The sequence below is a fragment of the Phaenicophaeus curvirostris genome, chromosome 1, assembly GCF_032191515.1.
Source record: "Phaenicophaeus curvirostris isolate KB17595 chromosome 1, BPBGC_Pcur_1.0, whole genome shotgun sequence".
NCBI classification, from domain to species: Eukaryota; Metazoa; Chordata; class Aves; order Cuculiformes; family Cuculidae; genus Phaenicophaeus; species Phaenicophaeus curvirostris.
In genome coordinates this window covers 65400662-65412823 of record NC_091392.1, presented here as the reverse complement: position 1 = coordinate 65412823, position 12162 = coordinate 65400662, and the positions used below count along the sequence as shown (strand labels likewise).

Below are 12162 nucleotides of genomic sequence, written 5' to 3'. Positions count from 1 at the left end.
TGCAATGCAGAATACTTAGTACTAAAAAAAACCTTCAGTGTTTTAAGTTAAGCAATGACAGATACCCATATGGGGTATGCCTGGTAGTATTCTGATCAAACGGAAACCAGAAGTCTTACAAGCAAAAGCTTCCTCAATATTTAACAAGAAATCGATGAGCACAAAGTTCCAGTTTCAGTTGCCTAAATGAAGTTGCATGCTTTCAACGATGCAACTGCATTTTGGATGCATAATTCACTTATTTTGCTCCTACTCATCTTCAAATATCTGTAGTTTCTGTTAAACAGAGGGGATTTTGTTTTGTACTTGGGAAGGGATATTTTGGTTTGAGCATTGGGGTTTTCTTTTTTGGGGGTAGTGTTTGTAGATTTCTGGGGCATTTTTGTTTTGCTTTGCTTTGTTTTTTGGGGGGGATGGGGTTGTTTGTTTAAATCAACCATACTCTTATTCCTCCATAGGATCACTTCAGGTATGAGTGAAGACATCTGTGTATTCTCTCCATATTTCTTGGCACTCAACTTCACATTATTCACTTGTTTACACTGCCAGTGCACATAGACAGCCAAGAAACAATTTCTTCCTCTTTCTTGGAAAGCCATTAGTGGCAGAGAGATCATTTTTTCCCCATGTCACTGACATAGTTCCTTTTGGCAGGTATGAATCCAGTACACACCACCTATTATTCTGCCACTTCTCTAAGTTAAAAGAGGAATACTGTGTAGGTGACACAAAAACTTGCAAAACATACTGCTTTTTGTCATCCCCCTTGCTTCAGTAACACTAAAACAATGCCAGTTTCATTCAGATTTACCATCTCAGGAATAAGAGTTTAAATTTAAAAAAAAAAGGGAGGCATGTTTCTATTTCATGCTGCACAGTATTCTCATTCAAGCATCTCTCTACAGGGCATGTTCTTTTGACCATTACATCCTGAATGGAGATGGTTTTTTGCTCTGAGAAAGTTGACAGAAGCATCAGTCACTACTGACTTTTGGAAACCACAAAGTGATTCCTATTCCTTACTTTAGTGACACAGTCTTCTCATTTCAGTTGAGAACAGCAAAAAACAAAGCATAAGCAGAAGTTTTAAAGATCTACTAACGTCTGCAGTTAAAAAAGCAAACAGAATTTGTTTAATCTGATACTTTCAGAAAGTTGTTTGCAGTTTCTTAAAAAATTAAACTACAAAAAAATCCAAAAGCAGATTTACTTGATAAAACCACAATTCTAAGGTAAGAACTGACACAAATTTTCATGTGAACCAAGCACACAATATTAACTGTCAACTTGGTACAGCACTCTATGTCCAGAGTCTCTAGTTTTGTTTGTACACCAATATTGCGAGCACAGGCCATGCTACATAAAGAGCGATTCTGAAACACAAACGAGAAAATAAGACTGCTTATATTACTACTGTGATCAAGACTTGCTTCAATCCTTCATCTCTAAAACATATCTTACCATAATTGAAGCTATTTCCTCAGGGTTGTCACCATCCAAATCGAATTTGAAAGTAACCATTTTCCTATTGTGTGTCTCTAGCTGGCATTCCACTACCCGATCACCTTTATTTGAAACCTAAAGCAAAGAAAACAATAGTTCAAACTAGAAGCATGAGAATGTAAGACTTGTGTTTTAAAGATCACAGCAACAAACTGACAGTACTGCTCTACTACAAACTCTAATACTCAGATTTCCAAGCTCACCTCCTCCACACTGATGTTCCATTGTTTCCTTCTAGCTTACAGGTTAGGCCACTGGCCTAGCTTTACTATTAAGACTAATTCAAATATTCTAGACAAATCTGTGGAATCACTCCTAGCTAAGCAAACTAATTTTCCTATACCTAATGCTCAAAAACACTCTTAACACATTTGGAACTCTTAAAACATTTGAAACCCTGACTCCAGAAACAGGAGAAATACATGGCATTGCTTATGTGCTAAGGGAGGCAGAGAGGGAACGGGGAACAACACAAGCCACACATTCCTCACAAGAAAAGAAAATTTTGAAGTTCAGAAAAGGGATCAACATTACCAAATAGTCACTGAAATATAAGACTACTCACATTTAGAATTCTCAGTTTCGGCCTAGCAGTCTTCTCATGGCGAGAGCGACTGCGGACAGATCTCCGCATATGACGTTTAGTAGTCCTTCCTTCGTGCCTTCCGCTAGAAGCTGGAACATTCTCATTGCCATCACTCAAGCCTGAAGCGACATCAGAATGTGCACTAAAAAAAAATCAAAAAACAATGTTACATTCATATCTATGCAATAATACAGTTTACGCTACTAGATGGTGTTCTCTACTGGACAGCAGTAGATGCCTGCTATTCGTGGAGCAGGGGAGAAGAGCCCTGTCAACGCTTAGGGTTGCTTGAACAGCAATTCTGATAGTAATTATCTAGATACATATATCTCTTGCAAACTAAGTTATACAAATATATCTTCTCAATATATTTCCAAGCTACTGGGAATTTGAAGTCTGTTGAAGTGCCGAAAGGACAAAAACCATATCTTATGATCCATCTGACATGACAAATAATGGATCAGGAGTTAAATTATTATACACAATCTCATTCACTCCCTCCATACCCTCCTGTAAATCAAAATTTACTCCAGCTCTCTTAAGCCTACTTTTCCTCTAGAAGCTTATTTCCTGACATCATTAAAAATACCCTCAGTGAAAAAAAAAATATCCCTGGCAAAAAAAGATACCTAAAGACCATACAAGGAAGAATAATCTAACACATGAAACTGAAATTCATTTTGGTGAAATGAAAATAACGCTTACCTATCCATAGAGGAAGCCAAAGGGGTAGACTGAGCAGGCTGTGTTGCTGGAAGAGTCTCTGAAGGAGCAGTCTGTGAGGCTCCCTGAGTACCCTATGGATAGAAACCTACATCAAGAACCCCCTAAAGAATAACATTCCTTTTCAAGCAACCCACTAGTCTTCAATGTTTCCTCCCAAATCAGCTGTAAAGCTGGAAGTGCTACCTTTTTAGAACTTCAAATAGCTGGCATCTAGACAGCTCTTATTAACAAAAGATTCTAGAGCAAACTGCAGTGAAGCATATCATGATCCAAGGAGGAGAGGGAAGAGGAAATCAGCCATCCTTTCTACTCCTACGTGTCACTACAGTTTGCCATGCAGCCACAGTCTTACCAACAGAATGTGCAAAAGGCAAGCCAATGCAGAACACAAAGACAATCTTCCCTAGCAAGAAAAACGCTGCAAGGAATAGCCTTTGAGAATCTGTCATTATGCCTATCAGCTGCAGTTTGTCTTTGATACAGCAAAAATATTCTGCAGTATTAGCAAGAAGTGAAGTGTAAACAGTTTTTTTGCCTGCAGGACGCACACTCACTTCCCAACAGAACAGCCAGTGGCAACAAGGTCCCCACAATGACATGACATTCTGCTGTAAGGAAAAGGTAATTTGAAACATTGATTTCCAGCTGAAGACAAGCACAGAAGGGATTAGTTCCCCCCACACAAAATGTCGCATAATTCAGACACCCCAAATGTACTGTTACATTATATTCAACATATTTACCTCCAAAACCGCCTGCTGTGCAGAGGCAGATGAGGCCGGTTGTGCCAAACTCACTGTAGGCTGGGGCACTGGAACCTGTCCACCTAGGCTGCCCATGGGAACTAAAACATTCTGTTCAACATACGGCTGCACAACAGGAGCAAGATAGCCCGGCTGAGCCATTGCATCTGCGGGTAAGGGAGGGGAAAGTACGGCAGAAGGAACGCTAACAGAAGCCACAGCAGAGGAAGGTGCAACGTTCGAGTCGCCTGGGTATTGAGGTGGCAGCCGAGATGGGAAGCCCTGTAAAAGAAATGAAGGAGTTAAGTTGGTGTGTGTCAGAGCTAATTAGAAAACAACAGCTAAAAAACCACCACAAAACTAAAGTATCAGTCTCGGGGCCATGTTCCAACCTTCAGTACTTGTTCAAGCACTGCTAAAGACTACCACCCCAGAAAAGCAGAGCAAACTGTTCGTGTAGCCAAAGCTCAGCTTGCGAGTCACCATGCTTGAACAAGTGAATTCCCACTGAAAATTCCAAGCCTGAGGCAAAGCTATCTTCACCTCCCAGCTCTTTCAGTTGCCATTTGGCTTAACATTTTAAGGGCAGAGACTTGAAATGAGTTTGAAGCATATTCAGGCGGAATGATGACTGCTCAGAAGTTGTTACTGCTGATTCTTGAGAGTAACAGCAAAAAAAAAATTATATTCTTCCTGTCCTCTCTTGATGAGCTGATCCAGGACATTCCTACACCGCTTCTGTTCTAGAGCACTCCTTAAGACACCCCTTGCAGACAGTTCTACATCTAAATCATTTTTGTTCTAGAAGAACAATCACACGCTGAGTCACTATTCTTGTCACTATTCAGGTTGCCAGATTTACAGTGATGGCACAAAGCAGCTGAAGCAGCCTGTGCCCAACAGCCCAGCATTTCATGACTAGTATCAGGTACTTACGTCACATCCAAGATCCATGTCATCTGAACTTATTTCTAGAAATTCCACAGTCCCCAACCCCTCAACCCTCTCCCCACCTCTTCCCACACTTGGAATGAAATGTTGACATTACTGAATATGCTGCAATTTCTTTCTAACACACACCTCCCATTTTTTAAATCACCGAGTTTTGTATTTTATTTCCCTCAAGTTGTCAAATCTCTTGGCTGTGTAGCTGTCCTCTCTCACACAGTGGTTGATAGAAGCCCTGCACTAAGATTTTGTCATTTTAGACGAATTCCACTGCCATATATGAAAAACTCAAAATGCCAGAGCATCCAAGGACTTCCCGCCACCCTACTTCCCCGCCTTACAATTGTCCTTTACCACACAGCAGAATTCACCTTCATGGCTTAATGGCTCTCTTATGAGAAGTGAATGGGCCAGGGCACACAGTTCAGATCTGGTACCTTAAAGGAATGGGTAAATACGTGGATAAGAGCTCTGCTGGCTTGCAACAATACCTGGTAAAGAGCATCTCCAGCAGGAAGTGAAGCTTCAGCAGCTTGTCCAATGCTGACTGGCAATCCCACCGACTGGACAGCTGGCTGCAGGAGCTGAGGGACAACCTGACTGGGCATCTGAGCCACAGGCTGCATAAGCGTGGGAAGCTGGCTAGGGACAACGGTTGATCCTACAGGGACAGTGGTAGCTGCAGCAGATGTGGCCAGCGTGAGCAATGGCTGATTGATGCCAGCTGCCATTGAAATGGGCAGCGACTGGAAACCTGGCTGAGCCACTGACACATGAGGAGCTGCTACAGGCAACTGAGAGACTGAGAACTGGGGAACCATGGAAGTTGGCAACGGCTGTCCCATGGGTAGAAAATGAGAGCCAATAGGGACCGATGGGGCAACTGAAGGCTGAGGGAGAGAAGGTGCTGCAACAGGTAATTGAGGCTCGCCTTGGATGATCGGCACTGGCTGGGAAACAGGAAGCTGGGGAGGTAAAGAAAATAGAGATAGAGATTGTTTTTAAAGCAGGGTTGCAGAAAGCAGAATTTTTACGCATTAGTTAAAGAAAGAATTATTCAAGTTATAGCATTCCATTAAAGTGGGTGGGGAGCACAGTTGGCAAAGTGGCTGGGAAGCTGGCTGGAGTTCCAAAAGGTCCTCACTTCGCAACACTTCCCCTGAAGAATTCAGCAGGCTCTTGAAACAGACACCCACAGAGGGTGAAAGAGCAACGTTCAAATCCCCTGAAGCACTCTGACTTATGCATAAACACAATCTAATTACTCTCAATTAGAGCCAAGTCTGCCTTCTTACAGGGGAGAAGTGCAAATCTTTCAACAAATCTGTTAGCTTTGAGTACAGGGACTAAAGCAACAAAGAATGAAAAGCCACTGTGCCAGCATTTGGAGAACGGCAGGGAATATGTCATTTAAAGCCAGCAAATGATGCAGCTGGAAAGGCGGTTTAAATAAACAAGCAACAAAACAACCATTTTAAAAAACAAAACCATGGCTCACGTGTTCAAGATAGAGCTATGAGCCAAAACAAAGTAATGCTCAGTAAAAGAAGCATCTTGGCCGGGAAGTAAATGAGAAGAGTTGGATAAGACAGATAAGAGTGGAGAAGGCAGTCCTGTATGGTTCACCACCTAAAGACATGAATGTGTTTTACACACACAATGGTGCAGAAGATTGACATGACTGTAAGCAGAGAAATGACAAGTTCCTGCAAATCCATTCATAATATACCGTTCATCAACATGCCTCACAATATTTTCGACAATTTAACCATCTTTGTGAATGGAAGTGTTATCCCTCCCTCAAATTACTCATGACTGCCACATGTGAAAGAAGGAGTTTCTAACACATCTTCCAGCAAAATCGACAGTTGCAGTACACTAAGAACGCTATTATCTGGATGAATGTTTTCAAACCATTACAAAAGATGACAAAAGTGAAAGTAGCAGCACATCAAATTTGCCAGCTGTGAAGACAATAAAAATCTGTTGGAAAGAAAAACTTTGTTTACCTGTGTCCCAGCTGCTGCCTGAGGCATTGGCATAACCTGTGAAGTTTGAGTTTGAGAGACAGTTTGCGTGGGAGTGGCACCTGCAGAAACTGATGGCTGCTGCAGCTGGTATTGCCCAGGTTGTTGGGAAGAGGCTGGCTGCTGCGCATTCTGTAGTAAGAAAAAGAGGCAGAAGCTATTTTTCCCCCCGCAGAAGTTTTCAAAGTATATGCCAGTTAGATTCTACTTTTTACTATTTCATAAGTGACATCAGTGGTTCTTCTGAATACGCTGAGTCAATTAAGATTTAGCAATTACTTATTAGAATTACTAATACAACTCTATTATCAGCATCAAATCTTGAAACAAAATTATTTCACCTGTGAAAACAAGAATGAAGATTCTGCATAGGAAGAAAAGGCAGTCAAGAGAAGAGGATGTTACAGAAGATAGCATTTCCAGTTAGAAGAAATCATGAGAATGAAGTCTACCTGCCTAGGCAGTCCAACTTACAAATCCTGACATGCCTCCCCTTGAAAGGGACCTTGACTGCAAACTCAGGTGGAAGTTGGGAAAGACCAACATGAAAATAAGCATTAACCCGACTAAAAATTAATTTCAGAAAGTCAATTAAGCTAACCTCACAGCACGTTAGATGGGGTGGGAACCAGATAATTCCTTTGCTTTTGTCCAGAGCTATAGGTTGAAGGGGGAACAGAGATAGTCAATTGCTCTTAAGAGAGTCATCAAAATCCTATACTACAAGTATCTTAGTCCCAGGTCTAGGGACTGAGATCTTACCTGCTGAGTGTGTTGGGTAGGCTGGGATGGCACCGATGTACTGTTTGAGGCTGACTGACCTTGGACCTGTGTCTGGAGGACGAAAAAAAAGATGGAGGATCAGCCTAAAAAACCCTACTGTTCCTACAGTTAAAATCATTTCTGCCTGGAATGATCTGGTTGGAATAGGTTTCTAGCTGTCCTTTTGGGAAACCAGTCCTTTTGGCCAAATTCCACTATGACAGCCAGAAGAAAGCTGAGTGATGTGCAAAGTACTTAACTCCATTTCTAAGTCTTCCAAAACAACCAATACAGAAAGTCTCCAACCCACATGCCCCTGAACATGAGACACATTAGCCTACCAGCTTCTTCCACTGATGATGCCTTAAGAGCAAGGTGCCTTGGTATGGAAATATAGACATTAAGTTTTACCTTTACATGTGTTCTAACCTCTAGAAGGAGGCTAGAAGAAAATAAAACTATCTGTTAAAAAAAAAAAGTCAAAGATATACAGAATTCTAGACCAATAATAAAGTACCCAGTACATATATATGTCATTAATTCCCTTTGAGAGGCATGTCAAAATACAAGTTAGAAATCATTTCCAGACTCATTAACATTCAAAGGCTACTAAGAACTGGATATTGAAGAATCTGGGGGTCCACGTTCTAGCTAAGACAGAATTTTTGAATGAATAAGCAACGAAAAAAATGGATGCATGGCATACAAATGAATGTGGAAGATGTAGAGGAAAATGGAATGTATCATCATTATTTTTGTGGCTGACATTTTTTATCAGATCCCAGGATTTTCATTATTTTTGTGACTATTTTATTTCTTTATCAGATCCTGGGAGACAACTAGACAAAGACTTCCAGATGAATTCCCTGAGCATGCACCACTTTGGTGAATTGCTTTTTGTGAGTAACAAAGCTGGTGTGTATGTATCTTATCAGAAGTACCTACTAAAATTCCTTAATGCTATGATCATTCAGTTTGTAAAAGCTCATAATGAACAAGTTTACTAAAATCACATCCTTTTTTAATTATAGAAATTTCAGGGAAAGCAGACTGCCAGTGAAAAGAACCATTTTTTTCTTTGCTGTTTTAGAAGACGGAGGCTTTTATTGGCTAGGATCTAAACACATCCTATATCCCACTGCTGTAACATCTGTTCACATTGACTCAGTTTGTCCTTCAAATTCTCATCTTCTAATAACTTCTGGGATTTGTCTATATTCCACAAAATAATCATGACCCCTTATCGTGTTTTCCAGATGTATTTCACATCCATCAGAAGTCACCTCGTGAAGTTTAACAAAGGTGGTTTACGGAGAAACAACACCCAATAATTTTTACATTTCTTGCACAGCAGCTTCACAAGTTCTCCTACAGCCTCAAAATTACTTTATCTATTAGACTAGTGATTAAAGCTGTTTCAGCTTTAATAAAACATCATTATTATCCCATACACAAAGCCTTACACACTTAGGTCTCGATCTTACCACAAAAAGCAGAAAGTATTCTCCTCCAGTTCCTTCACACAAATTTTGCTAATACTCCAATAACTACAATGTCAGAGAGCTCCTAATTCCAAGAACAGGAGAAGTGACAGAGTCTACTCAAAGTAAAAAGTTATCACAAAAAATTATCTTATGGAAAGTTTCAGATCACAAGTGCAGACACAATGAATATACAAATGCACACCAAAGCGTATAAATGCGTTACGGACTAGTGCAAGTGTAAATACCATGTATCCTGGTAAAACATGTACCTCCAAACTAAGCTTTGGGCCTAAAATTTTGCTTTTTAAAAAGACACCATATTCTAGGCTTATAAAGTAGTAATACTTAGTAGCAGCAGTTGTTCGTGCTACGAATTACCTCTCAGCTTCTTTAGTTCCTTTAACAATCCTGCAAGTACATTTCCAAATCCATGTACACATACATAATGTAGCTCCTTCCCCTCCTCTCTTCCCCCAAGACTAGAAAAAGCTCTTGCATTTTCAACAGTCACCAAATTAACCTTGTTGTTATCTAATGAAACATTATTCATATGGAAGTTCAACTTCAAACAAAACATTCTCATTAAATGGCTAAGGAGCAGGCACAAAAATACAAAGCAAGTCTCACTGTCGCTGCTGACTCAAAGCACTGAGCAGATACATCTCATTAAACCCATTGTTTAAAAGCCAATTTGGTACTCCAGCTATTTCTTGCCAAAAGAAAAACTAGTCCCGTGAGGAACACTGACCATTTGTTACCCTTAACACAAAAGCCCTACCAGTATTTTGGCTGAAGCTGAACACAGACCAAGCGGTTGCTGGTGCCTCATTATTTCACTGCAACCTGGTTAAGTTAAAGAGATCCTAGGATACTACTAATTTACTGGAAGGACAACCCCATGAACGCTAATACATAGAACCACATGGAGCAAGTCTAAGAACAAGGGTCCCCTTTAAGCGCAACATACGACTTCTAAAAAGCAGAGAAATTCTGGAAAGATTTGCTCCTGTGACCTGAGAATAGAGTGCAGGTGGTCCTGATGAAAGCGAGGTGGACAAGGCCTGCTGAGTCGAGGCTCCCTGGGGGAAGCAGATGAAAAGCTGCGACTCTTGCAACACCTTCTGAGGCAGCTGAACAATGGGCAATGAGAAGTCTGAACCAAAACCAGAAGATGACCCCCCAGTAGGGGGAGGAGACTGGAAATCACCAGTGTCAGAGGATGTCAGCTGTGAGGAATCACTGGAGTATTCTGGGCTTCCTTCAGGCCAACTCCGCCTGGCAGAGCCCCCTCTGGGACCTGCTAACTCAGGACTAAGATAGTTACAGTGCTCCTCTGTCACAGGCTGAAGCCGACCATGGGACCCTATGCCTTGAGTGGACTCCTCTTGACTAGTCTCCATAGAGCCCCGTCGACTTCTGTAGACCCGCTGGGGTAAAGCTGCCCCTTCTGCTGGAGCAGAAGTCGGTGTATGCACATGGAAATCAAAGACACGGCTTGCTCTGCCATCACCACTGTGAGAGAGCACAGCCGGGGCAGAGTGCGGAACAAATACCTGGTGAAATGTCATCTGAGCAGGATCTGCACTCAGAGGAGCTGAAACACTGGATATTGGAGAAAGGGGACCCATCCCAGAATCCAGCCTCAGGTTCTGAACATGTCTTGCCAAGTATGTTTGCCCCAATTGGAAGTTGAACACAGAGCTTTGTGGAGGACCACCTTGCCCATGGTTTGACTCAGAGACCTGCTTCAAATGTTGTTCAGTCGCATGAGAGTTAAAAGCTACTTGATCATACTGCTCCGATACCTGTGATGGATAGTGCATGCCCACCAAATACACAGCTTCTGGATGCATTCTGTAGTGAGCATCCTCTGGAGGTGCTGGTCCAGATCTATAGTCACTGTGGACAGGAGCTGGCTCAAACACAGGATTAACTTGCACATGCAGAGGCTCTCCAGTGACTCTCTGAGCTGCTGGGCCCAGCATAACGAATGCCTCTGGTGTCCAGTTGGTGGGACTACCACCAGGTGGAACTAAACTCTGGCCAGTCTTCAGCAATGGCTGGAAGTGGCAAGTTTGGGCTTCCAGAAATGAAGTGCTCTTGCGTCGCTGAGCAACTGCCACCTTCGGCGGGCAGACAGGTGGTGGCGAGAAAGACACTGGCCGTTCATGAACGGTTGGGAAAAATATCTGTGAATCTGGGAACGTTGGTGTTCCCCCACGTGGATGCTGAGGCTGTATTGACATGAACAAGACAGGTAATTCATACATTAAAAGTGAAAGCACATCAACATGCACAGTTCACTAGGCAGTTCTGTGAAGTAACTTTATAGAATGACTACTCAAATTCATGGTCAAAAACATACAATAGTTAGGAAATTTAGGTGAGTTGTAACTATCCATTAAATACATCCATGGCAGGCATAGCTATAAATGGAAACATTTGCTTGTGTTAGAGCTGCTTTTCCAGTCCAATTCCAATAATTCACAAAAATAAACCAGTTTTGCTCCTGATAATGTAATGAGATTTCTTGTCATGCGCTATCCATTGTGATCAGTGCTAGAAAGCCAATCAAACCCCTGAGGTTACTGCCATATGCAAAATGTGAAAATTCAGAACTTGATAGTAGCAAGAATGCAGAGCCTCTGGCGTGCACTCAGAAGATAAAAAGGCATTAAATCTTAATATTATCCAATGCAAAAACCCACAATGCTAGTGTCTTGTCAGGAGCGTGATCCGTATGCAATCCTGGGAGCTAAAAAGGAATCTTTTGTAAGACAAACCTGAACAATTCCAGCCCACAGATAAAACGTATGATAAAACTGTATAGCCTTTCGATTCTGACCATCTCTTTTGATCTCTTGGATCACTTATGATCACACCTTTTCACATAAGAAATCAGCATTCACTGAAACACACCTATCTGTTGCCTGGAGAATAAAACATTCTTAGGTATTAATAATAGCAGGCAATTCCACTCCATCTGATGCATCCCTTTCAAGTGAGACTCAATTCGTTTAAGATTCGTAGGAAAATTTTCACTAAAGAGTTCTATATGAGAATACGGAATAACTTCATAATTCTGCATTTTTTTCATCTCTGCCTACAGCACACTGAAAGGCAACATATTATCAGTCCCATACAGGGGAAAAAAAAAAGGCAAGTCAGTAGCAAATACGTGGTCTTTAAGACAGATGCCATCTGTGACTTTTTAAAGTTGCTCTTTCCACCTTGTTCTGCTTCTCCCCAGCCTCTTTTTTTTCCTGGAAAAGCAGCAGCAAATTTCCATATTGACAAATACCAATAAGAAGCTCCTACAGGATGAAGAACTATTCCTATGTTCCGAAAACTAGTTCCATATACTTGAGAGAATTGTTCCTCAA

The 12162-nt window shown here is 41.5% G+C and overlaps 1 protein-coding gene across 12 annotated transcripts in view; it reads right to left on the bottom strand.

Moving 5' to 3' along the window:
- WNK1 (WNK lysine deficient protein kinase 1) overlaps nt 1-12162 on the bottom strand; it is a 104570-nt gene that overhangs the window by 27981 nt on the left and 64427 nt on the right. For 7 of the 12 annotated variants that reach the window (XM_069860736.1, XM_069860693.1, XM_069860712.1 and 4 more), the window contains 9 exons: nt 10585-11013; nt 7296-7367; nt 6516-6665; nt 4998-5471; nt 3559-3840; nt 3370-3423; nt 2795-2886; nt 2069-2231; nt 1462-1578 (listed from right to left, as the gene is read on the bottom strand). In XM_069860736.1, the coding sequence (XP_069716837.1) occupies nt 1462-1578; nt 2069-2231; nt 2795-2886; nt 3370-3423; nt 3559-3840; nt 4998-5471; nt 6516-6665; nt 7296-7367; nt 10585-11013 (1833 nt within the window). Of the gene's footprint in view, nt 1-1461; nt 1579-2068; nt 2232-2794; nt 2887-3369; nt 3424-3558; nt 3841-4997; nt 5472-6515; nt 6666-7295; nt 7368-9792; nt 11014-12162 lie in introns of all 12 variants that reach the window. The other 5 variants (XM_069860721.1, XM_069860761.1, XM_069860753.1 and 2 more) reach the window with 5 other exon arrangements.